Here is a 27,763-nt window from a genome sequence, read left to right as displayed (position 1 = left end):
CAGCTCACTAGTTGAGAAACCGAGACATTCTGGGTGAATGGCAGGAGGAAAGGGGTTGGGGGGAGCAGATTAAATAAATCACTTTAAATATAATGTTACATTCTTTCTGGAATGTTCATTCTATATGTACTCACTCTGGTGACACAGAAAAATAAACTCAGACTCAGTTTCTCCTACTATACACTACACACAGATCATTTCTGATACCAGATGTGTAGGGGGTCTCTTCCACACACCAAGTAAGCAATTCTACAGTAGAGGCAAGCTGGGTGTCCCATAATTCAATTCTGACCCTGTCTATCTGGAGATAGCACCAGATCCCAGGGGTTGAAGTTTCACTCAACAAGACTGTCCCCATTTCACAGGCCCATTGCAAGACCCAGGTTGTTTTACTTGTGCTTCTGACTGACTGCTACACATCAGAGTGCCCACAACCCCCTCCTTGAATTCAATAATTGCTTATAGAACTCAGGGAAACACTTAAATTGACCACTTTATTATAAAGGCATTACAAAGGATACAGATGAAGAGACACACAGGGCAAGGTTTGTGCCCTCTCTATGTACTACCCTCCAGGAATGCCACATGTTCAGCTCTCTGGAAGATCTCTGAACCCCATCTATTTGGGATTTTATGAAGACTTTATTGCATAGACACAATTGAAGCATGGAAAACCATGTAGAAATATGATTGGATGAGAAGGGTATGATCTAACCCTAATAGACTGAGAAGAGAAGCCCAGCAAGATCTGTCTGTTCACATCCTTCTTGACCTCTCTGTATGGGGCAAGACCCCTTCTGAAATGGGGGTCTTAGGATCTACTATTAGACAAAGTACACCAGAGAATTTTCTTTGTGACCAACTCCAACATAGAAAGGCAAGGGGAAGATTAGAATTTCTAGAACTTGCTTTGGGGAAGAGAAATTCTAGTTTCTGTGATCTGCCTTGTGGAGGGAGTCATGAACCAGAAACCATGGACAAAAAACATTATGTCACAATAGCCAAATACTAACTACTTGTTATTTTGTCAGGTAGAAGGAAGAAAGAAGTTGGAATGATTTTCTTCCAATTTCAAACATAGTTCTCTAACCTGTACTCTGAGGTTTTAGGAGAAAAGAGGGATGGTAAAAGGAAGACATCAGCCCCCCAGTTATGAATGGAGTAGCAACAGAGGCCCCACGGTTACCCAGAGAGGACCTAGGGTATTGCTTATTCTTGTTTCTTTTTACCTTACCTCCTATATTTTGTGTCAAAGAGCAATCCTGCAACTGAATGTTCATGTTGGGTAATAGGAACGATTCATTATCTAAATCAGAACATTTAAGTCTGATTTCAGCTTTAAGTCTTGAGTACAAGTGCCAGATCTAAGAATCAAAATGTGCATTTTGACAAGATTCCTAAATGATTCTTAGCTACTTTAAAGCTTGAAAAAAACCTGCCTTAAAACACTATCTATCTATAAATCATTTGTAAGTTGGCTTTCTGTTTTTCCTTTCATGGGTTCCTATCACACTCTCAATTTTTCTAGCTCTAGGACTATGTCCATTGACCAGAATAGTTTGAGATTTAGTGATGCCTGGCTTGGGACATAGAGAAAGGCCATGTGGCCCTTAAAATATATCTTTATGCAAATCCATTTACTGATTGATGAGCATGCTAATTAATTCACCTATTTGATTCAAGAAATGCCTATTGAGCACCAGGCAGAGCTTAAGGAACATGGCTCCCGTACCAGAACATTTTAGGGACAGACCTGGACAGCCAACTCCAATCCAGTGTGACAAATACTTCTGTAGATAGAAAAGAGGATGCATTCTGCTGGAATTGTGACAGTGAGAACCTCTCACAAGCAGGAACCATTCTGGAGGCAGTTCCAAACTGCCTGCCTCCCCCGTCTGACACTGTTTTTCCTGTGGTATTTTATGTGTGGCTCCTCTCCCCACACAGAGGGATGGGTTGCTGGGACAGTCCCTGTCTGGTGACTCACAGGATACTGATGGTGATGATTTGCTTACATTCTTCTCCATTCCCCAGTGATCACTACTTGTGGGGTAATCTTTCCCTCAGCCTGGGGTTTCTTAACTTGGGGTCCATAGAAATGGGAAAGAGGAGGCAGTCTATGTACACCTGTTTGGGGGTATATATGCTTAATATATTTGTCTCAGGAGAAAAAGACCATATCCGTTTTTAACAAAGGATGAAACCCAGAAATTGAGAGCATTTTGTTACTGTCCACCTGCTACCCAGAGAGCTTTGTGATAGCAGCTCCTTCTGTCTCTTCCTCCTCCTCCATCTCCCAACTTCCTCTAGTCTGATTGGTTGAAAGGAACCCTGGGGTACCCCAGTTGTTACAAAGAATCAAGGAAAGACCCTGACCCAACTCAACACTCTCACAGGTAAGCGTCGTTGAACCACAGATGTAGTGGGGAAGAGCAATCCCTACAACTTAGCACCAAATCTTAGCAATTGACCTGCTGGCCTTCTGTCTTTAACAGCCCAAAGTGAGATGATGAATTTTTGAAGTCACTTTCTGGACCTTCTGACTGGCAAAAAGCAGTCATGAAAATTCTCTTTCCCCTATGAGATGTCCATAAAGTGTCAGGTAGGAGTCTGGGAAAAGAGAAGGCAAAGTTCATTAATGGCCTCAGAGATGGTCTGTTTTCACTTTAAAATTCTAGGTTTCAGAAAGCACAGAGTAGATATGCTACCTTTGATGTGTCATTCTTAGTTGAAATCCAGCAGCATAAAAAAGAGGAAGTATGCTTTGAATTCTTCCTAAGACAGGAAGTCCCAAATCATTCCTATATAGCTGTATGTACATTGTGAAGTTACTTTGCAATGCAGATCTGCCCCTACTCTCCTGCACTATCATAATTTGAGTTTATAAAAGAAATTTATAAATTGCCCTAGGAATATGTTATGCGACTATATTTTTTCTAACCTTCCTGCTTCTGTCTTGCTAGATTCATGCTGAAAGAATTGACTTCCTTGGATACAGAGTCCCTGGTAAAGGGGGATAAAGGAAGGATGGGGCAGCCAGAAGCATGTTAGGAAAGCACAAGGGGAACAAATATTTGCCATGAAACATTCAGAGTTGATTTTCATTGATTGCTCAGAGCAGACTTGCCACAGTGGCTGGCTATTAAAGAAGGGTTTTCCGGAAGAGCAGTTTTTGGTCAATGTGAATACAGTGCGTGGGCCTGGCTCCAAGGGAGAAGTAGATGCAGACTTGAGATCTGCTTCTGGGATAGGAGATGAAAATGAGGTAAACACTATATACCATGAAAAATTTTCATGCAGAAAATCTACCAAGGGGATGGATTTATAAATCCACATTGCATGACCTACCTTTAGATTCACAGAATGTTCACTATTCATTTATCAAGTAAGAGTGTATGAAGAGCTTCACACATACCCTAGTCAGGGTGCTCAGCACCAGTATCACACCCCCAAACAGAACAACCACAGCTTCCAGTCCTCAAGACCCTTAAAAACTAGTAGGAGAGATGGACAGTAGCTCAAGGGATCCAGTACTCTAACAGGGGCAGCACTTTCAGGATACTGGGTGGGGGTGGGGAAGCATAAAGGAGGGATAGCCGACTCTGACTCAGGAGACCAGAGAAGCCTTTCTGGAGGAAGTGATACTGATGTTGACATCTGAAGGTTGAACAGCAGTTAGCTGGGCCATGGAGAGAGGGATGGGACAGCCAGCAAGAGAATTGCAGGCTGGGAACAGGATGGACCCTCTCTGGGAGATATGGATGTATTGGTCAACTAAGGCACACACTTAACTGTTCAGTGGAATTTTCTGTCCACTGTTAATAACCTCCTAACACATCCATACCAATCAGAGCTGGCAGATGCCCTGGTCCAGGGTTTTCCAAGTATTGGCTCCTTGTGAAAGGTCTGCAAACACCTGATGTGATTTGATATTTTCTAAATAAACTTAAAAATATTCAGAACAGTTTTAGGTTGTTAGTTGATGTTTGATTTTATATTTCAAAATAGTTTCAAACTTACCGAAAAGTTTTAAAGGTAGTGCCCAAGTCCCCCCTCAACATTCATATATTTAATACTTTGATTGCTAACATTTGCTTTATGCATTTATTATCTATCAACCTATATATGTCCACACACCCTCCTTATTCCTCCTCCTCCTCTTACTCTTCTTATCATTGCTGTTATATTTGCCAGTTTGAGGCATCATATCTTTTACTCCTAAAAACTTCATTAGGTGTCTGTTAAGAACAAGGATATTCTTTTACAGAAATCAAGCACAATGATCAAATTCAAGAAAACTAACATTGACAGGACTCTACCATCTATTTCACCAATTGTCCCAATGATATCCTTGACACTTTGCTGTGCTTTAACACAAGCAGAATGGAATTGCAAAAAGAAACAGATCTTAAACTCAGTGCACTTTGGAAGTCCTTTACATGATCTAGTTCTGGATCACACATTGCCTTTAGCTATAATGTCTCTTTGGTCATCTTTTCTGGAACAATTCCTCAGCCTCTTTGTCTTTCATGCCACTGATTTATTTGAAGAGCATAGATCTATTGTTTTGTAGGATGTCCCTTCCTGTGGGGTTTGTTTTGATGTTTCTTTATGTTTAGATTCAGTTTAGGTATTTGCACCTGGGAAGTGATATTGTGATGTTTTCAGGAGATCAGACTAGGAAGCTCATATTGTCATTGTGTCTCACTATTGGTGATATAAATGTTTACTTGATTTTTTAGTATATTTTAAATGGTAACAAAAGTTACCACATCCAAACACGCTTCTGTTCTGTTCTGAGATAAATGATGAACTGAACTGCTCCAGTTTATCTTGTTTGAATGCAGCCTCAATGTTGGTGTCTTCTGGCATCTCCGTATATATTTGAACTTTGTGTGTGTCATTGTTTAATACAGTGCACTGACTTTAAAAAGCCTGAATGTAAAATTGTACAAGTAACAAATTATCGGTAAGCCATGTGAATCAGAATCTCCTTGATATTGTACAACCAAAACAACATATACAAGTAAATCGGAATTCTGACGCTGATTTAAGTCAATGGTGAGCCTCATTGGACATATTTAAGTTCATCAAAAAGACTTCTTAATCGCAATGCCTGACTTTATACTAATTTGGGCTTATGACATAACTTAATAAAATAACACTTTGAACATGTTGTGCATATGTTTTATATTTTGGCCCCCTGTATGAGATAATGATTATAACAAAGATGTCTTTGGTCATTTCAAAATCACATCTTATCCTACTATAGCTCCTACCACCAAACAATTTTTGCAACCCTCTCATCATCTGCAGGCCCTGATGTTTCTTTCCTGGTATCTGGGATTTCACCCTGCTTTTCAGCAATTCTAGGGCTCAGGGAGCATACATACATGCACCAATGATATTTTGGGTGTATTCCTGGCTTGCTCCAAAGTGTACAAAGTATAATGCCTACTTCTTTTTCCTTTTTTTTTTTTTTTTTTTTTTTGAAATTCAGTTCTGTTTATTTCAAAGAATACCTATATGAACACTTTAGGAATGCAGACATACTCTATGCAATCACTTGCTTAACTACCCAGACCCACACAATGACTTAGGCACAGGACAGCCCTACCTGGGAAGTACCTAGCCCAGAGCTCTTGTTCCAAAAATGAGGACACTGAGATGCAGACAGGTGTCTTCTGAAGGAGAAAGCTACTAATGGCCATCAGACTGCAATCCAGATAGCTTTGCCTATGCCAAAGTTCCCATGGCAGAGGAGCTCCCTCGAAGGTGATCAAGTCACCAACCTCCCTCTCTTTTGGCAAGTATGGGTTGCTGGCAGCTGAAGCAGGCCTTGAGCAAGGTCCTTCATCTACTTTACTCATCTCAAATTCAGTCACAGAGTTGAAGTCCAGCCAGGTCCTTGGAGGCCTCTAGATTTCCTCATAGATTTTGCAATAGAAGATGGTCCTCATAGAAACACAGGTCTGGAGAAGTGCAGATGCCGTTGAAAAGCCTTACTTCTTTTTCATGGAATATGCATTCCATGTTCTAAAATAATTTTATAAGCTCACCCAATGTATCTATACCTGAAGACCTCTTCCAACTCATCTCATCCTATGAAACCAGGATGGATTTCATATTCACATATACAAAACAGTACAATAACTAATTGGTGATACCAAGGGGAATATCAAGAAGCACAGGACATGGTCCCATGTGCAAGAAGCCTACAACAATCCAGCAAAGATGATGCACACTTTTTTTTAAATAATTTTTTTGTTTTAATATTTTTTTAGTTGTTAATGAATTTTTTAGTTTATTTATTTATATGTGGTGCTGAGTATTGAACCAGAGCCTCACACATACCAGGCAAGTGCTCTATCACTGAGCCACAACTCCAGCCCTGATGCACACTTTTATTAAAAATTTATTAAAACAAGGTAAGACTGATGACATGCTCAGATGAGTGAAAAATGGAGATCACTGGGAATGGAGACATTCTGCCACATGGCTGAACGCTGAGGTTCGAAAGTCAAGCGACCTGCACAAAGTTGCAGCCTCTCCACTTGCAAACTATGTGACTACTTACTTCTTTCAAACACTTAGGACAGCTCTGGGCATTTTTGGTAGCCTCAAAATGGGAGCTATTATCATCTGTGATTGAACCACCACAGGATGTAAGCGCAGGAGAGAGTGTGGGCTGCGCTGCAGGGTGAAAGAGTCATAATTAATAATCCTCAACCAAAAGCTCCACAAGCTACTTTTTCATTTTTATTAGCATCTAGCAAGCAAGGGCAGAAGGCAGCAATCCTAGAAACTTGATTCCACTTAAGGTGTTAGGGCTGCCTGAGATCCCAGCGTCCATCTCTAGAGGGCGCTGCCGCCCAGAAGCCAGGGCCAGCCCGACGCGCGCCCCCGCCCCGCGCGTGCGCGCCGCCCAGGTGAGGAGGCGGTGGCCTGGGCCCTGGCGGGGGCGGGTTCCTTAGCGGGGCGGAGCCCGAGAGGCCCGGGCGGGGCGGGGCCGGCGACACCAAGGCCAGAGGCGGGACCAGCCGCCGCCGTCTCCGTCTCTGTGTCCCGGCCCCCACAGCGCCCGGCAGCCGCCTCGGGAGGAGCGGAAACCGCCGGGTGCGCCCGCCCAGAGCCTCGCCGGCCCAGAGCGCGCCGAGGAGCCGCGGGGCGGCCTCTGTCCTGTCTGGACCCCCGAGCGGTGCGCGCGTCCCCTCCGCGCAGCCCCGCCCAGACCTCGCCCGAGCTCGCAGAGAGCCCCTAACCAGGTCCCCACGGCCGGATCGCGACCACCTGATCCCGCCGCTCCCACCTGCGCCCGTGCGCCGACACCATGGCGGAGCAGGAGAGCCTGGAGTTTGGCAAGGCGGACTTCGTGCTGATGGACAACGTCTCCATGCCCGAGTTCATGGCCAACCTCAGACTCAGGTGAGGGTGGAGCGCCGCGCGCTTGGCTCTCCCGAGAGGGGGCGCTCCTGCGGTGTGGCCAGATTCGGGGTATCAGGGGCGCGCCGAGCCCGAGGGATGGAGCGCGGCGGGATTGCTGTGTCCGGGGGTCCTTTGAGTTCTGTGGTCACTTTTTCTCGAGAAAGGACGCCGATGGGGTGTGGCTTTGGGAGTGTAAGACGTGTGCCGGGGTCGAGGTCTGCGTTATCGTGAAGGGGGTGTCAACCGTGGTAGTGGAAGGGCAGGCTGAGCTGAAGGTGCGTTTGGGGCAGCGCACCAGCCTGCCCTACGCCAGGTAAATCGTGTAGGCGGAACCGGATGACCTAATGGAAACAAAAGTAAAGGAAAATAAAAACTTTAGGGAGAGTGGTTCTGGCTCTCCACAGGGCCGTAGGAAGACTGGAGAGTTGTTTTGAAAAGAGACTGGCGTCTCCTCCCTGTTTCACACTTGCTTTTCTTTTTTTCTTTCTTCTTCTTCTTCTTTTTTCCCCCCCTGGCCTGTTTCCATCATGTCATTCAGGATGCTATGGAGTGATCCCTGAGCTGTCTGTTCCGGGATGCCGGCTATTTTTTAGTTACTCACTAAACGTAATTAAACACGTTTCCAGACATCGAAGAGACTGCTATACTTGCCAGTGCCAAGATAAACTGTCTGAATTTGACAAGGAGTTCATGGTTTCAGTTTTTTTTTTTTAAGGAGTTATGGATGGAGCCCTTGTGTTACTGACATCCTTGAGAATGTAGTCACAACTGAACCCCCCAAATGGGCTCCCAAGTTGAATTTGTTATGTCTTCTACATGTGATAATTTCATTTTTGATACAGTAATTTGTGAGCAGAGGTTTAAAGCAGTTCGACTTAAAAATACAGTAAATGCAGTTTCAAAATAGCTGGGTTTGGGGGAAAGTTTCTGGAAGTTTTGTCCCATTTCTTGTAAAGTTTATAGCTGAACACCGCCTTAAGCTTATAAAGTGAAAGTCATAATCTACTTTGGATGCTTAACTAACCTCACTTTCCTGTATTATCCCTGTCAACTCTAATTTTAGAAATTTTTTTAGAGCCGGTTTAATCTTTGAAATTGCAAACCACACGGAGCCTTCATCTGTTCTTCATAAGCTTCATTAAGTCCCAGAGGGAGAGTATGGAGCAGGAGCACAGACCCGAGTTCTGCACCTGCCCACCACGGATTGATCTTGTACTGCTCACTGGGCCTCAGTTTACTAATTTTGTAAAATAAGAAGGCTCTCTGGGATTTCTTTCAGTGCTCATATTCTATGATCCAAGTTTTCCAGGATTTCTTTCAATGATTCCAAGTTTTCCAAGTTGCACAGTATCTTTCTAAATAGTAAAGTACAGTAATATATACTGTACTTTACTGTAAAGTACAGTAATATATAGTTGTTCCTTATTGGGAGATTGGTTCCAAGACTCCCTGTGGATCCTAAAATCTGAGAATGCTCAAGTTTTATATAAAATGATGTAGTGGAGTAGTCCCTTCATATCTGTGGGAGATATGTTCCAAGACATCTCCCATACCTGAAACCTCAAGTAGTACTTACCCCTGTATATATGCTGTTTTCCCTATACCTACATATCTGTAACACAAAGTTTAATTTATACATTAGATACAGTAAGAGATTAATAACAATAACTAATAAAATAGAACTATTATAACAATATATTATAATAAAAGTTATGTTAATGTGTTTTCCATTTCTCCCTTTCAAAATATCTCATTGTACTATACTCATCCTTCTTATTGCCTGTAGATAATTAAAACTGGAGGAAGCAAAATTTCTGGTTGCAGGGATTACTGTGTTTTCGTGTAACCTATGCACATTCTCTGGTATACTTTAAATCATCTCTAGATTACTTATATACCTGATACAATATAAAAGCTATGCAAATTAGGTGTTGTCCTATATTGCTTAGGGACTACTGATGAGAAAAGTTCAGCACAGTTTTTCTCCAAATATTTTCAATCCTCAATTGATTGAGAATGCGGAACCAAAAGATAGTCAACTGTAATAAGATTTATTGTATACACAGCATTATGATAACCTGCTACATTTTTTAGCAAAGTTTGGATGCTCAACTTTTATAACAATAACTTCAAATACCATATTAATCAAAATGACATAACTCTACATCAGCTATGAACAGTACCACTACTATAGTGGTAAAGACTCAGACCATTGAGGTAAAAATTCTAGTTCTACCCCTTTTTTTTCTCACTCCCTATGAAAGAAGCTACCTACTTTGAAAAATTCTTTTATAATTTAGCCACTCTGTAGTATTTTCAGCTTATCGAATACTAAGGACTATTAAATACATACTGCATACAAGACACTATATAATAGTTGAATATAGATTCATTCATTCTAATCTCCTTATGTCTCCTCCAGCAAATACATGACATTAGCCAGAAATTTGCAGAATTTTCCAAATTTGAAATTGAAGTCTGGGTATAACTGAGTTACATTAGTTTGTAGAACCAATTCTTTGTAATAGAAATAAAACTCTCAAGACTTTTGAAAGTTTTTCTTTTTCTCTCTTTTTTTAGGGGGTGGAGCATTGGTGGGGATTGAACCCAGGGCCTCATGTATGCTAGACAAGCATTTTACCACTGAGGTACATCCCCAACCTTCGTGGCTTCTTTTTTTTAATAAATAAATTTGGGGAGGGCACTTAGAATGATTTTTTTAAAAAGGCCTTCACATTCATTGGTGGCAAAGTCTCCAAGTGTCTTGTTTGGGTATTTTCATCTCTAGAGTAAACCTAATTTAACTCCTGTGTGCACTGAAGAGAGAGCTGCAATTTGATTCTACTTTATTCAAGGTAGTCCTGAGGATGGAGTGGGTGGATCCAAAGAACTCTGAATAAGATGTGCTCCTTACCTCTCAAAGAGGCGGCATGTCAGCAAAAATAGGGAGAAAGTGAAAATATCTGTTGATATAAAGAATAATTCAAGAAAACAACAGAAGACATGAATTTTCTAGAGCTTAAGTGATTATTTGCCAAGTAATTAAATGAGCTAATTGTGCTGGGAGTTCAGAAGAGGGAGAGATGCCAGAGGTTGTCTCAAACACCATGGAGAGTTGGACTTGAGCTGAGTCCCAGAGGATGCGCAGTATTTGTCTAGGTGGGTGCGTAGGTGGAGAACATTCCAGGTGGATAAGTAGCATGAGCAGATGTTGATGGCATGAAAGCTGACTCTGTTTGAGTGACAATGAACAAGACAGGTTGTCTGGAGGGGAAGGAGTTGGTGTTGGATCTGTGGGAGGTATCTCCCGCTTCATTAGCACAGTGCTTGACTAATACCCAGGCTTCCACATCTACCTTTACATCCAGTCACCACATCAGCCAGGATCCTAGATGTTCAGATGTGTGTGTGCTCAACAACTCTGAGATTTGGCTGCAGTGCTCATTGTGTAGAACAGTGCTTGTTCTTAATTAACCTGTAAGAGTAGATTCTCTGTAGTCATAAACATAGTCACAGCAAAGGGGAATTCCGTACTGTTGTTCCCAGCTGTGATTCAGTCCCTCTGATAGAAAACAATCCTCCCCTAGATAGTGTTCAGCCATGTGGGCTCCTGGGCTCCTGCTCCTGTGTCCCTTGGATATTTATTTCATTTTGCAGGTGATCAGAAACCACCATTGCAGATCAGGTGCAATGGGATGATGTTGAAGTGTTTTTGCTCATGAAATTTCAGTGGTTTGGGCTGTATTGGGCATGTATGAACATCTCTTGAAGCTTAATGTATATTTGTGGTCCTGTGAAATGAAAGAGGCATCTCTCGGGGACATTGTCTTCAGCTCTAGCTAGTCCATTCCTGAGCAGCAGTCTACATTCTTCCTTTTACAAAGATGGTTAGGTGAAGAATAAGGAGCAGGGGCTGGGGATATGGCTCAGTTGGTAGAGTGCTTGCCTTGCAAACACAAGACCCTGGGTTCAAATCCCCAGCACCACAAAAAAAAAAAAAAAAAAAAAAAAAAAAAAAAAAAGAGTAAGGAGCATAGAGAGGACCAGGGTTTCCATGCAACTTGCCTGGAAGGACCCTCAATTAGATAGGCGGCAACCCTGATGGTAACAATGAACAAACTCTAGAGTAGGAATGACCCAGTCAAGGAGAAGAGGGACCAAGGACTCCAGGTTCAAAACAGAAGTGGCTACAAAGAAAGCAGAACATGGTGGCCATGCCGTGGGTGAGGCTTCAAGTGGACTTTGGGGTTGTAGGCAGGAAACATCCCTGATCAAGAAGGCAGGAGGCACTTGACCAGGAATCTTACTCCCAGGCACGAATCCTTGAGAAATGGACTGAGGAGTATACTACCACCACCACCTCCACCTCCACCAAGAAGGAAAAAGAAATAAAGAGAAAGACTCTCTCCTGGCCAGAGCCTTCTGGAAGGAAAAGAAGGCAGTCTTCAGGATACTAGCAGATTGTTATAAGTGTAAGAAATACAAATTGAAACTCCTCAAATATACTCACACTAATCCACATCAACCCTTTAATATTGCCCCCTTCCAGACCCATATCCACAGATCACACCTACAGCCATTTTTATAGATAATAATAGTAGAGGAAAAGTTACACCAGTTACAGCAGATGTCTAAAAATCAGGTTTTATCTCCGAAAGAAAAAAGCAAGATTAGGATAGAAGCAAACTTTTTTCTTGTTTCCCCTTCCTTTTTTTCTGTTTTGTGGTGCTGGGGATTGCAGTGTTTCAACCTGAGCACTGTTGACATTTTGGGCTGGATAATGCATTATCATTGGGGGTTCTCCTGCGTGGCATTGGATGGTTAGCAACATCCCTGGCCTCTACCCACTGGATGCCAGTAGGATATTTTCCCTCTCACTTCCAACAACCAAAATGGTCTCCACACATTGCCAAATGTCCCCAGGGTATGTGTGTGCAAAATTGCCTCCAGCTGAGAACCACTGACCTGGGCTACTCTCATTCCCTCTCATTCCCTGGAAGGTCCTCCTCCCCCCACCTCATCTCTGCCCTGTCACACTCTTATTCATCCCTCAAGACCAGTTCTGATAAGTCATTCCCAATCCTCCAGGATGGGGTTTATTTCACTCTGCTGCCAGGATACATGGACACATGGTGATAACTGTTAGAGAATCTGTCATATTCCATTGTTATTGGCATGCCTGCTTCATCAGCAACCTGTGCGCTGCTCAAAGAAGGACACGCCATCCCAAGATAGATCCAGATTTTCTGGCCCTTTGAAGCTCAGTATAGTTGGGAACCACCATCTCTAAGAAAGAGAATATAAATCATGAATGCAAAATTATTTATAGGACTTTGGAAGGGGAAGGTACCAGTGAATGGCTGAGAAGCAAATCTCTGCTCCTGTGTCTGCTGTCATGCTACAGAATTTGGCACTTAGGTGCTCAATACAGCTTGAAATAAGTTAACTAAGCAGTCAGATATTGACTGTGCTTCAACTGGTGGAATTCTTACCTTTTTTTTTAAAGCATGCAACCTTTACAAAATATACTTATTTTAATATGCTTAACTGTATTGGGAGGCGGGCAGTGAATTGCAGAATTAGTGGAAGGGCAGTGACCAGGTGCACACATGCTCACCACAGCACCTCTTTTTCTATGACTGTTTGGTCGTTTGGAAGATTCAGTGGGACAAAAGATTTCTCTTGCTTGCCAGGGAAAAAACTAGATACCTTGGGTGGTCTTCAAGCAAATATAAACCAGTGATTGGTTCAGAGTTCTAGTTAGGAGTAGCCCTGGTTAGATTTATAGAAGAGGTGAATGGCACACTAAAGCTTTTTGGCTTCCACATGAAATTCTTTGGCAACTTCTTTTGGAGGCTTTTGGAAAAGGACAGTTTGCTCTGTGCCTGTTTTGCACATTGGCTTCATATTGGGACAAAAATGGGAATTTGGGGTTTGGAGCTGCCATTTGGAGTGAATCACCCTGCCGCCTTGTTTCCTTTCCTACTCTGTGACAGATTTCCAAGACTATTTTTATTCAGGGTCATTGCTTGACCCTGGAGACTTCTGCTGAATTTAGCTTCCAAATAGAGCCAGATGTGGGTGGAATCAAGCATTTAGAAGCTGTTACTGTTTTGTTTCATTACAGGTTCTGAAGGGATCAACTTTTACATGAAAGAGACAACATTTGGCTTTTTGCCTAACTTTGAGTTAGAAATGGCAAATCTGGTATAGATAGAAATGTGTTCACTTAATGACCCATGAGTAAGCTGTCTGCATTGTGAAAGAGCGTTATGTGGAGAGCTCATTGACATTTTCACCTATGTCTGAGCCCACTCAGCAAAACATACCCTATTTCAAGCAAGAAGTGGCCCTGTTTTATGATAATTCTGTACTGCCTCTGGGACTGGATTGGATCATTGTGTCATTACCTAGCCACTGCTGAGTCAGTCTGGTGGGGGACCGTCATTGCCAACAGCTGTCGCTGGCTCTTTGCGGTACCAAATCCGCGGATATTTGTCACCGCCTGCAGCAACAGTTTGCACGGGTCTTATGGGTGGTGGACTGGAAACTGAGCCACTTCTATCTCAGGATAGAGGAAATGAGGTTTACTTGCTTTGAGAGGAGAGACAGAGAGAGGGAGAGAGAGAGAGACAGAGAGGCAGAGAGAGACTTTGCTTTCAGAGATATCTATGTCTTCTTAGTTTTCTGCTGCTTCTTACTGGTGCGTCCTGCATCCTGTGAACTAAGGGTGCGTCTACCTAAGGTGCTTTCGTGATGCATCTCAGTTCTCTGCTCTGCCATCTGCCTTATGCCGCTTTCTGCTAGCTGCTGTGCCACTTCTTTCTACTAGCTGCTGTGTTTCCCTACTAGCTGCTGTCCTGTTGTCTCGCTTCGCCTACGCTTATATCACCTCCAGGAGGCGGAGAGTAGGGCCACGCCTCTTACGCAAAGATTAGGCCAGACGCTAGATGTCCAAGCAGGCACAATTAGGAGTGCTTGAGAACACATGCACATACACTGTGCGTGGACGACAAATCACCTGAGTGTGCTTATGTCAATCAACCTCCTCGCTGTCGATGTGATCAGGTGCCTCCCTGGCATGGTCAACATGGCATAGCCCCCAACAAACAGCGGCTCTGAATCCAATGTGTAGATTCCCTGTTGATGCACCTCACTGACATGGTCACTAAAAATGTCAACTATATTCATAAATGGGTCAGAGGGTAACAGCATTTTAAAAGATACATTGTGAGCCTCTAATTGTCTATTAAATCCCTTGATTGAGATGACAGTTTTATTTCCTGAGGCTTCTTTTGTCCAACTGCTATGTAATTACTGGTCAGAGCTTTTGAAGAGAACAGTGTTTCCCAAACTTTAGTTCTTGTCATTTATGGGAAGAGAAAGGAAAGCATACTTATAATAGGGAACAGCGGGAAGAAAGAACACAGGCCTGAGACCTGATGGACCAAGTCCAAATCTCTGCTTTACTTTTTCTTTTATTGGCATTTTGATGTAGGGTTCCCTAAGCCTCTGTTTCCTTACTTGTACAGTGATCACCTCTTAGGGTTATTGGGATGAAATCAGATGTGTAGGAAGTGCCTGTTCAGTGCCGTTATCTAATTCCCTCCTCGTTAATGTTACTGTCTCCCTGAATCCTTCCCAGATGGCCTTGCCTTGCCCTGTCCCTGTGACTACTGGAGGGCTGGGTAGTTTCACTTCTTTCTTGTCATTTCTACCTTCCAAGACAGGTTTGTTTCTTTTAGTGGGTCTTTTTTTTTTTTTTTTTTTTTTTTTGGGGGGGGGGGGGGGGGGGGGTAAGGATGAAAAACATTCTAGAAGGGATTCAGGTTATGTAGGAGAGAGAGCAAGAGCATTGGAGGTAGATCTGGACCCTAATCTTTTTTTGTGTCCAGTTATTTCCAGCTGTGTAGCCTTGGACACATTACCTAGCCTACCTGAGCCTCTGTTTCTTCATCTCTAAGGATGATGTGTTATTGTGGAAATTAAATTATGGCACCTGTGTAACACCTAATGCGATGGTCAGAGCATAGTGCTCAGTGACTGCTCAATCCCCTGGCCAGCCCCATGGAGCGGAAGTGTGCTTGCCACCCACCCCATTCACTCCAGGGCCACCACCTTAAACATCCTCATAATCGTGCTTCCTTCAGGGGTACTGCTATTTGATTTCTGAAAACTGTTTTAAGCCCTTTGGAAAATGAAATCTGCTATTCATGTTAAAATACATCCGTGGTGCTCTGCTTTCATGAAAATTGGTGATACTGGGCCTCAAATTGAGGCACTTAAGGCCATGTGATGAACTTTAGGTATAAAGTCTTTTTAAAAAATTATAACTCATTTCTTTATTTAACTATAGATTATATGTGATTTTCATATCATCTCCTGACTATAAAGCCAGCAACTATTGGAATTCTTGCTGTGTGCTGGGCCCTTTGACGGGAGATACTTTTTAAAATCAATCTTTCAGGGATGGTTTAATTGGGAGTAAAGGACACTTTAATAAATTGATCAGTGTAATGTGGATTATGATTGAGTCCACATGAATAGTGCAGACAGTTGTTTTAAGGACCTCCCAGAGAGAAAGAATCAACATGCTATGTTTTCAAAAAGAACTGATGACAATATAATTGAGTTAAGTATCTACACATATTTGAGTTCAGAGAATTCAGAAAGAGAAAAATTGGGACTGGAAGTAGGAAGGATGTGCTCTGTGGAAGAGGCAGAACAGGAGCAGACCCATGTTGAAGCAAAGTTTCCCATTCAGAGAGCCTTTTCCCTGGGGGCCTGAGCCTTCCTGGCTTTTCTTTTCTTCTCTCTCAACCCACTCTACCGTTTTAGTGGCCTATCCATGCTGCTAGACAGCTTCCATTGCTCAAAATATTTACCTACATTATCTGTGCTTTCTTCATTCCTTTCTTATGCTTCACCCTAGTTCTCCCACCTAAAGATTGAGCTAGGTTGAGAAGGGTGCTCTTTAGAAAGTCACATACTGCTAATGCAGCACAGTCACATTAGTGTAAATTTGTTCAGTCCAGTTACTTTCTTGGGCCTCAATGAAATCTTCAGAATGAAGAACTGAAATATTTGTTTTTGGGAAGTGATTTTACAGCATGTCACTGATGGTAGGTGTGGGATGGGAAAAGATGGGCAGGATTTTGTAGGAATTCGATTCATTCTTGGGGAGGCAGGTTCTGATGGCAGAGAGGGGAGGATCCCCAGGGAAAATGTTGCACAACTAAAAACAAAACAAAACAAAACAAAAAAAAAATTGTGTCTTGTCTTTAGGCATAGAAGAAGATGAGAAACAGGAATTTTTTCCCTTCCTTTATCTTATGCCCAATTATGGAACTCCCAAGAATGGGCACCCAGGCCATATGGTGAACAATCTGGTTGGCATTGTGGGTGAGAGACCTTAGTGAGCCAGCCTATCAATCTGATTGTGGCTTTCAACATCTCTTAATGAAGTAGAATAGTCTACTTTTGAAAAGTATGTCATTTTTAAGCAAAGGGTTCCAAGAAGTGACTTCAGTTGATGGAGACGAGGAATGAAGGACACCAGTTAGTCTTCATGAGGCTTTGCCCACCTCCAGCCTCTCATTATCCCAGCCTCACACTGAATTGAACCCAATTTATAGTCCTGCTCAGCTGCTCATGTGGGACAAGTTGCCATTAGAACTGAACAGGACTTCCTTTGTTTCCCTCCCATTTCTGCTCCTTGATGCACAATATAGAAATGGATTTCACTTTAATAAGATCAAAGCAGTAACTCCAGTATAGCTATGTTGTTTCAGTAAAAAGATTGTTTACTGCCAAATATGGGTTTTTCTCTAAGAACCACTGGCCTGTACAGAGTTCTAAAAAGTCCTTCTGGAATAGATGGGAAATATATCAAGGAGCAAACAGCTTTCCTTTCAATCCTCCTGTGCATGTTTCTAAGAACCCATTTGCAGTAGAAGCAAATGAATCGATCAAAAAAATTGCTTCATCTAAAACAATGAAGCAAACACTGAGAGAAACCTCAGACTTTTTTTTTTTTTCCTGTGACCACAAAGTCGACTTTGAGTAACTTGTACAATGGGGGAGCATCTGTAGCAGTGTGGGTGACCCCTGATGGTTCCATGTCAGACTGCTACCTCCTGTTTAACAGCAAATCAAGAACAATTTTATAGTCAATTAAAAATGGTAAAACACCATGAAAACCACATTTATTTTGGATGACCCTATCACTGGCCATGTTTCTGTTCTGACTTTTATGAATATCTGGACCATTTAAAGTTAATTCTAAGAATAAGTCCTTGATAATGTTTGATTAACCATATTCTGCCATTTCTATTCTTTGTTCCTTATGATTAAGAAGAAAACCTTTAAAATTTGTTTTAAATTTTCAGACTAGTCAAAATGTCAATGAGTGCAATTATGAGGAGTTTCAACCTATTTGATCAGTTTATATTTGTGTCCTAACTCTAGTCTCTTAAGTCCTAAGGGCAAGGCAAGATCTGATCTCTGAAGGCTTGACTTCCAGGCATTAAGGATAAAATGTTTTCCCATCAATGAATCTTGCTACGCTGCCCAGACTGACCTCAAATTCCTACAGTCTAGCAGTCCTCCTGCCCCCCACCCTGGCTACTGAGACCATTAGAGGTGTCATCACACCTGACTGTGCATAGTATTTCTGCATCTTTAATTCTTGGCTGAACTATACATTTACTGTATTTTATGTATGTCTCTAGCATATTGTATCTTATGTATTTATGTAATTTGATTTTGTTGTAACTCCAACCTTTAGGAAGATGGGAAAATGAAATTACCATCACTTGTTGGGAGGGGTACCCAAAAACCCAAAACACTAAAATACATTTGGCATCTTTGTGAAATAGTGGGCATTTTTTTTTTTTTTTTTAAGGTTTGTAGAACTCAGACATGTGAAGCCTAATACCATATGACAGGGGAGAAAACACTGAGCAGCACTGTACTCTTGAACAGTTTTATGTTGTTACTCACCTTAACAGGTTAACTAGGTTTTCACAGCATTGTGATGCCTTTATATAGCTTTCTATCATTTGCTGAGTGTCTCTAAGCAGCACACCTTTCTACAGCAAATCCAGTGACTGTGCTCATTTAGACTGGTGCTTCTTACCATCTGTGTGCTGTGGTGTCCCAGGACACAGAGGTCCCCAGGAGCAGTCTGGGAGTTCAGGTAAGGGTGGGATAGGCCTTCAGGCCACCTGCTCTCCACTGCTCTCAGCAGAGCAGCTCTGTGTGTACATTGTATTGAGTTCCAAGGAATTTTTCATTTGGAAAAAAACATTATCACATTGAAAAAGCAGCTTGCAAACTACTGTTACACATGATTTTTTTCCATAAGGCTTTACACACACACACACACACACACACACACACACACACACACACACAGTGAGAGAAAGAGAGATAGAAAGAGAGAGAGAAATTTTCCAATTGAAATGAATTAAAAACTGGCAGTGCAGTATAAAACAACAAGCAAGTACCTCAGTTATCTGAAGCTTAATGTATCCTGTAGACTTAAACAACTTACTTCAGTTCTCAGAGTCTTTATGACCCAGTCTTAAAATGGGACTGTTCCTACATTTCAAGGTTATTACATCAAATGGGCCAACAGGCACATCAAAGGCACTCAGAGGTTAATGGTTTTTGATTTTTTGCTTCCTGGTAGCTGAATATAAAGGTGTGATTTAACTTTTTTGCTTAAGGACTGAGATCATCATGACCATAATTATTAACAATTGTCTTCATGTCTCTGGTATTTATCGAGATGTGTAATGTTTTGTTCCATATCAAATTGATCTAAGTGATTTAACTTTCCGGAGTATGTGGTTAGATCTTTATTGTTTCTTTTGGTGTGCCTCCCTGTGAATTCCCTCTCCCCTCTTAATTTACAAATCTGATCTGCTCTGGGTTTGGGCAGTCAGCTAATAAACTCATTAGAAGTGTGTATAAAGAAGGAGTTAGGGTTGGGGATATGGCTCAGTTGGTAGAGTGCTTGTCTTGCATGCACAAGGCCCTGGGTTCAGTCCCCAGCTCCACGGGGGCGGGGGGAGACATGTGTTCTGATGATACTGAGGGGCTGTCTCTTTTAGTTTTAATTTTTCTTTTCATATCACATATTGATTTCAGGGGTGCTTTATCACTGGTCTACATCCCCCAGTCCTTTTTATTTCCTTTTAAATTTTGAGATAGGGTTTCCCTAAGTTCCTGAGGGTCTTGCTGAGTTCTGAGGCTGGCCTCCTGCCTCAGCCTCCTGAGTCACTGGAATTACAGGCATGTGCCACCATGCCCTGCAGGGGCTTTCTTGTGTGTATCACCTGTAGGGAATGAGTTTGAAGATGCTGTTTTTTTTATCTTCTCTGCTGAGGGCTATTTTTTACTGCTTTGGTGTGTTTAGCTGGAAAGGCATGTCAGGCAAGACTGAGTTCTAAGTAAGTAAGGTGCCACTCTAAAACTTCTTGCAGCCTTTGGTATTTGAATTATGTGTGGTTGAGCAAACCAAAGCATGATGAGTGGATTTTTCCATGCTGTGCACTTTATGATTGCTTGTTGATTTGGGGTAGGCAGCTGCTATTAGCAAAATCTGTCATTATTTGCCTCTTAGGTTCCTGTCTTATCTGAAACTTTTACTGAAAAGAAATCTAACTTCTTAATTTATCCTAGACTGGTGTTTTTCAAATCTAACTTTGTACCTGAATTACCCAGTTTTTGGAAGATTCCCTGAACTTCATCTCCTGGAGATTCTGATTTATTGAGCCTCATTAACGCTCAGGTGATTACCAAAGTTTAGTTAGCAGTCAGTATGCGAGGCTAATGTTTTCATTCTGCAGTTGTGTTCTGTTGAAGCCAAATGGGGTGTGACTGTAATGTAAGCCGACAGACATGTTAACAAATGGAACATCCAAATAATCAGTGTTCCTAGTTCTGTTATAGTTATTAATCAATTAACTGATAATCACACTTTATTATTCACCTTGCAACAAGTTTTATGTTTTCACCCTATGAATGTGGCTGTCCACTCTTGCCAAATCAAATATTATTTTTCTATCTGTTCCCAGATTTTCCATAGAAAAAAGTGTAATCCTACCATCCTTATTAATACCTTGATGTATTTTCTTAGTCATCTTCTGAGTGTTCTTGTATTAAAAATTTGGAATCTCTCCACTTACACAAGATATAGTTTATAAATTGTTTTTTCTTATAATGTGCTCTCTTCAGTGTTTTCCATGTCATGAAGTTGCCTTTGAAAGTATGGTGGCCACTGTGTTGTCTTCCTTCTTTTCTGGGTATGAAGGAGTGACCCTGGCAGGCATGGTACCTATTTTTATAGAGCTGATCAACCACTGGGGGACACACTAAACTAGCAAACAAACCAAAGGATAACTGCAAGTAGAACTAAGTGCTGTGAAGGGGAAAGCCATGTTCCCTTGCAGGGGAAGCGGACACAGCTTGAATGTGTGCAAGCATGCCACAGAGCAGCCTCTTTATGGGGAAATTGACTTTACATGGGATTTGAAAGATGAGAAATCTATGGGGTGGGGGTGGGGGGAGAATCAGACAGAGGAGGGTCCAGGCCAGGCACAATCACATGTGCAAAGCAGAGAGAAAGAAATATTTTTAGACAGAAAGACTCTTTGTGAACTTTAGAAACTGCAAGACATCCAGTGAGGCTGGGGTCTCTGGAGGGAGTGGGGACAGAGGGCAATGGGGCACTCACTAGTCAAGGACCACACTTTGCTTGAAAGCTTGGAGAATGAAGGGTTCAGACTTGACATATGCTGGGAAGCAGTCAAAGGATGCCATCTTGCAACAGGATGACAGCGTTAGGGCAATGGCATGCTTCTAAAAAGCTGGGCCATCTTTAGTGTCATATCCCCCAAATCCCCTAAGCCTGGTAGCTGTTCGGAATATTCATTTTCATCAAGTTGATGGATTGAGTGCAGATTTGGCAATGCTTTCTGTTTCTTTTGGTGATAGTAAACACAGATGCAGTCCTGATGTGATCTCTGTAGTGTAACAAAGCTGTTTTTTTTTAAATTTAAGTGTTTTTAATTAATTAATTAATTAGCTAATTAACTAATTCAAAATAAGTAACTAGTAGGCCACAGACTGATTTGAGGAGGTTTGCTTTTCTGGTTTTGTGCTTCAACCAGGAGAGCTATTCTGAGCCATGAATCTTCTGATGAAGTCTCAGTCATAAAATAACAATGCCAGAAAGGGTCCTCGTGGTCCCTCACTGTGGTACAGGTTCATGAAGTTAGAAACACGAAGTATGTGATTCATGGGGACACTTCACTGTAGTAGCATAGTTAGCACTGGACCAAAGCTACCTGCCTCCCAGCTCAGTACTTTTTTGTATTTTTTCCTCTTCATCTGGATTTGCACTTAAAAGAATTGTTACTTTTAAGAATTTGAACAGGTTGAAACAATGGAAAAGGTAACAGTGTGAATAAAAAAACCCTAGTTCCCCACTGAAGGGCAACAGTTTAACAAGACAACTACAAAGTAACATTGTAGGCAAGCCAGAGGTTGTAGTAGTTGATACTATGTATCAACAGTGTGGCTGCTCTATATCTAAGGAAATAGAGGCTTGGAAATTCTACTGGGGCTCATCCCACCTCCCCTGGCCGGGCAAGAACCTGTTCCAAGTATCACTCTGTGTCAGTTAGAATGCTGTGGGCTGCAGAGAATACCTGAGCAAACTGACTTAAACAGAAGAGAAGCTTTGTCTCCTGCACCAAGAAGTTCAGTGATAGGAGAAGCTCTAGAAAGTCCAGTCATGAGGGCTCTGCCTCCACCTGTGTTGCACCTGGCCCTGCCCCCCTATGCTGGTTTGGCCCTCAGGCTGGTCTTTGCAGCGGTTCTTTGCTCCCAGTTCCTGGTGACTCCCAAGAGGAGCCATCTGTTTGCTTTGTGCTCCTTTCTTAGGTGTTTTGTTGGTCAGCATTTGTTCACATGCCCATTCCTACACCTCTCACTAGGAAGAGGAGTGTGGTCATCCTGGTTAACTTAGAATAGTGGGGAGCTCAAGATAGAATTCACTTTTGCAGTACATTACTGAAAGAGTCACTGCCTGAATAAAATCAGGTCCTTTTAGGAAGGAAGGAACTTTAGGGGCAAATTAAGGTATTGGATAGGCAGCCAAGAGTGCCTCCTCTCTATACTTTTACAAACTATGTGGACAAAATAGAGTTCGTTCAGAAAAGAAATCTCTGTGTGATGAGGGCCCCTACTCTATCTTTTAAGGAGTGATAAGGAATAAGACATAGAGTGTGATACATTTTAAGTTCTTGAGTATGATTAATACTGGGAGACCCCAGAAGACAGTATCCCTGCCAGTGGGTAAAAGTGAAGTGGTTGATACTCCTCTACTTTCTGAGGAATCTGGTCCTGAAGCCATCAGGTTGGGACATAGCCAGGAAGGTATCCATGCCGTGGAAGGAGGAACTGTAGAGATCCAGATGAAGGTTTGGAGCCCAAGTTGAGAAGAAATGGCCACGCATGAGGAGCTGGGTATGAAACAGAGAGTATCTGCGCAGGCACGGTCTTGGGAATAGCAGTGGGAAATCAATGACAGCCATCTTGGTCGTCAATGGTCACAAAATCACAGGGCTTGTGTTCAAGTAACCTCAGAATGGCATGCAATTTAAAACTTATGAATCATTTACTTCTGGAATTTGCCATTCAATATTTTTGGACTGTGGGTAATTTAAACCACAGAAAATGGGGGTTCTACTGTAGTTAGAGGAAAAGAACTAGTTTCCATAAAAGGAAAAGTGGGAGGAAATGAATTATCAGGACAGCTGCTAGGTGTTTAGCCCTGTTAGATGGTTTTTCATTCACTTATTCATCTTTTCATCTATTCAATCAATCATTTAAGATAGGCATAATGCAGAAGTGAAACTGTTCAGAGGGAAAATGGCTTTCTCTAAGTCACATACTAATTAAAAATCAGTTGAATCTGAAGCTAGGTTGGTGTGACTTCAGAGGCCATGACCATTCTACTGTTGTGCACCACTGCTTTGTATACATGGAAAGGAATAGAGAAGAGTGATGTGGGTGTGGAGCACTGGGTGTATAATAGAAGACCGGGAAAAGGAGAGTACTTCCCAACATCTCCCATGTTGACATCTAGGTGTTCAAGGAACCTGCCTATGATATTTAGGGTCACAAGCAATCCTAGAGAGAAAAGAGCCAAGAAGTAAACCTTGAGAAACATCAGTATTTAAGGGACAGTCAGAATAAGGACCCTACGTGGAGCCAGAAGAGGAGTCTCCAGGGAGGATGGAAGGAAACAGAGTGTGATGTCACAGGAGAGTGACTGGCTAGACGAACACCCCAGGAAGGGGAAGGGGGAGGTAATGAAGAGGTGTCTCTTAGCATCAGCATCAAGGAGGGCACAGGGACCCACGGGGATGGCTTCAGTGGAGGGCCAGAGGCAGAAAACAATTTGTGCTGTTTGGATAGCCCTGGGGTGAAGAACAGCGTGGTGGGAAGGCCTTCAGGACATGTGCCATGAAGGGAAGGAGAGAAGACCGTGGCTACTGGAGATCACAGATGCATTTTAATTTTTCTGTTATTGTTAAACCTGGAGAATTGAATGTGAGTAAATAATAATGGAAAGGAGGCAAGAGAGAGAGGAGAGAGTCTGAAAGAAGAGAGGCTGCAACAATAGATGAGTTCCCGAGGAGACGCCAGTGCTGGCATCCAGGCAGCAGGATGGGCAGGATGGGCGGGAGTGGAGGCTCCCTGCTCATTGCCTAACTTACCTTAATCCCTCCCCCCCGAGCAACAGAAGCTTTGGTGTGTGACTTTGGGGTGTTCTCCCTGACCACAGCATAACTGCTGCATGGTCTGCAGCATTTCCAAAAACATCATCCAAGATCAGCATCTGTGTCAACACTCCAAATGATGCCAACTAAGGTACACTCTAAAACTGCCCACTTGAGTACAGTCTTTATAATGCTGTTTTGATATGTCTTCCTTACAAATGGGAATAAAGGGGGAACAAGGAAATGAAAATAAGCTCTCAGCTGATGAAGGTTGGTGCTGCAGCCTGATGTAGTGTGGACCCGAGCGTGGTGCACCAGACAGCTTCATCCAAAGACCTCTGTGCCGGTTTTCGATCTAAGCGTTTCACAATGTGGATTGCTTACTTTATCATGGCCTCTTTCTGTCATTTAGTTTGAGTTCTGAAGAATGGTTTTGATCTGCAATAGTTGACAAAGATTTTGCCAATGGATGAATGATATAGGAGGCATGCAAAAATAAGACAGTGCTAGACCTGCTGTGTAGAAATAAAAGTGTTATGTTTAAAGCTAAATGCAGTAACGTGTAAGAACCAAAATCTGGGAAGAATGCAAGTGTCCATTAGCTTGGGGTGGAAAAGTAAATTGTGGTATTCATACAACAGAATGCTAGATACAACAAAAGCAAATGTACCATAGCTACATGCATTAGCATGAGTTAATCTCACAATCATAATATTGAGCAAAAGAAGCCAGGCACAAAACAATACCTACTCTGTGCTTCTATTTATGTAAAATTCAGAAACAAGCACCACTAATCTGTGGTGTTAGAAGTCAGCATAATGGTTCTTTTTGGAGAGGAGAGGGAGCAGCGATCAGGAGGTGGCTAGGAAGGGCTTCAGGACTGCGACTGGTAAGTTATACAGGTATGTTCACTTTGATGATTCATCAGGTTGAATACTTAGAATGTGTGCACTTTTATATATGTATATTACACTTCAATAAAATGTGTTTTTAAAAAAAGACCTTGAGGAGCCTTCAAGGAAATATTTGAGGAAACTGTATAAAAATCGGCAAGCAATTTAAAAGTTGGTAGGAATCCTTTGACCATATACAAGGCATCATAAAACTCATTGCAGCCAGCAAGGATTGAGCAACAACTCTGCTCATGTTAGCAGAAGGCACACCATGATTTCAGTGGATTTGCATGGGCTGGAAGAGTAACTGCCAGCTGTGGAACACGCGCGCACGCACGCGCGCGCGTGTGTGTGTACACAGATGAGAACACATGCACATTTGTATATCATACCCTGGTGTTTCCACAGGGACTTTGGCATGACCAGTAGAGTGGGGTATGGATTCAGCCAGGCTCACTCATCCAGGGGAGATCCCAGTTCCCAGCTTCCTGTGCATGTGTTCTGTGGCTGTAGGGACAGACCTGTTGTGCCAGTTCAGCCTTCACCCTGTGTGAATTACATCTCCTCAAGTCACTTTCTAATTTCACTCTGAGCCTCAGATGCCTTTCAAGGCATGTTCTTACTACCAGGCTGTTTACCTGGCTCTGATCATCTGTGTACAGGAAGTACAAACTAATTCTGACATTAGTTTGTCAAATAAAATTAAGTCTGTCACCACTGCATAAAGTATATAGTGCATCCCAAAATAAAGCAAGAACTATTTGTGGATCATTTGTTGTCAGCAACTGTCTTCAATGATTTCCTCCTTTTGCCCAGAAAAAAAATAAAATGAAGTTGGTTTCTTTAGATGTGCAAGCTTCTTCACATTCAGTTTTATTTCAGGTGGAACTTAGCTTTTCTTGGAGTAGGGTGACTCACTTGTGGGGAATTTTGAATGGTTAAGTAAGGAAGAGATGTGTTTTTCAGAGTTCCATAAATTTTCAGTAGTCTTTATTCTTCCAAGATCATTTTAATTTGTTCATAACCCTTTTATGAGTTATATCTTCATTAAAATTCTGATTAATAAACTAAATTCTCAAGGGTTTTGATACATGTGTTTGGAATGAATAGAAAAGTAACTCTCTATGAAGTGGAAGGGGATTTTATTTTTCTTTAGTTTGTACTGGTTCCAGTATGTTGAAGTTGTTGCCGTTGCTAGTAAAAAGTATTGGATTTTTTTTCTATTTTGGAGAAACTAAGATAATTTTTTTTTTTTGCCTACATTTGAAATTAGTAACTGTGAAAGATGACTTTTAAGCGTATATACCTCAGAAAGAGAAAACAATATTGCAGGAAGGTTCTTATGAATTGTGTTAAAGACTTGTGTACCTTAAACATCGCCACAAGGTAGCTTGTGAATACCCCATGCTTCATAATGTTGGAGTTATTTGTTTTAGTAGTGTATTGGGTTACATTTATCATCTTACATATGCTGATTCTAGAGCATTGACTAAGTTGTGTGTGAGGAAAAATTCATAAGTTATTAAATCAATCCTGTCCTTTTGGGGGGGTTATCCAGACATTTATTTAGGCATTTAGCACATTTAATTATACATCAACTATGTGCTGTGTACTAAAGATACAAAGATGAATAGAATCCTGTCCTTATCTACATGTACCCCAAGTCTAGTGGTAAAGATGGACGTGAAAATAATTGCAGCAATGTGATCCATGATGGGTAGAAATATGGATGGCATGCCATAGGAACTGACAGGAGGACTCTTCTATTCGGGGGAGGGTAAAGGGAGCTTTCAAGAGGAGATATTTGAAGTATCTTATTCTAGTTATTTCTACATTCATTGTTTAAGATTATAATTTTTCAGGGCAGGGGGCACCTGTGATTGATCTCAGGGGCACTCAACCACTGAGCCACATTCCCAGCTCTGTTTGTATTTTATTTAGAGACAGGGTCTCATTGAGTTGCTTAGTGCCTCACTTTTGCTGAGGCTGGCTTTGAACTCGTGATCCTCCTGCCTCAGTCTCCTGAGCCACTGGGATCACAGGTGTGCGCCAATGTACCTAGCAAGATCATAATGTTTTTTAGTATGGATTCTGAGGGGTAGATAATTTGGTTAAAAAGAAAAAACGTGAAATGTAACATAACATTTTAAGAATTTTATGGGAGGAAGACTCAAAAGAAATAGCTCAACCAGAAAGTAGTGGTATGAGAGAAACTAATGGGCAAGAGAATTTCTAGAAGGAAGTAGTAAATGCTGCAGAGAGGTCACATAAACAAAGGACAGACAAGCCCATCGGGTTTGGTGATGGGAGTCATTGGTAAAATGGTAGAGTTAGCCAGGTCATAATGAGTTTTTTTTTTTTTTTTTTTTTTTTTTTTTAATAATGAGAGTTTTAAGCACATTTGTGGGCCTAGGAGTTAATAACTGATTGAACAGGTGATTGAGGAAGTGAGGGAAGATGGGGTCCAGGGCTCTAGGGCCACCTTCTTTTCAGGGACTGGTGAAAGGGTGGTCAGAATTGGAGTGGATATAGGGGCTGGAGGAGTTTCTCCCTAGGGGGTTTTGGTTTGCTCTGTAAAGCAGAAGACAAGCCTGAGAGTGAGGGGAATGGTAGAATCATCCCCTGCTGGGGGTGGGAGTCCAGGGAGCT

At 42.0% G+C, this 27,763-nt stretch overlaps 1 protein-coding gene and 1 long non-coding RNA gene across 2 annotated transcripts in view; one reads left to right on the top strand and one right to left on the bottom strand.

The window, feature by feature from the left end:
* Positions 1 to 7,037: 7,037 nt before the first annotated feature.
* Positions 7,038 to 27,763, top strand: part of MYO1D (myosin ID) — a 323,486-nt gene continuing 302,760 nt past the window's right edge. Inside the window, exon 1 of the mRNA XM_079130441.1 lies at positions 7,038 to 7,425. Within this exon, the coding sequence (XP_078986567.1) occupies positions 7,331 to 7,425 (95 nt within the window). The 5' untranslated portion in view covers positions 7,038 to 7,330. The remainder of the gene's footprint in view (positions 7,426 to 27,763) is intronic.
* Positions 8,760 to 12,674, bottom strand: LOC306655871. Its single transcript, XR_013762338.1, has 3 exons — positions 12,547 to 12,674; positions 8,809 to 12,507; positions 8,760 to 8,776 (listed from the first exon to the last, which is right to left on the bottom strand). It is a non-coding gene; the product is annotated as an uncharacterized lncRNA (long non-coding RNA).

The sequence above is a fragment of the Sciurus vulgaris genome (assembly GCF_902686455.1).
Source record: "Sciurus vulgaris genome assembly, chromosome: 3".
Taxonomy (NCBI): domain Eukaryota; kingdom Metazoa; phylum Chordata; class Mammalia; order Rodentia; family Sciuridae; genus Sciurus; species Sciurus vulgaris.
Note: the sequence above shows the minus strand (reverse complement) of the source record. Positions and strands in the feature narration are given on the sequence as shown.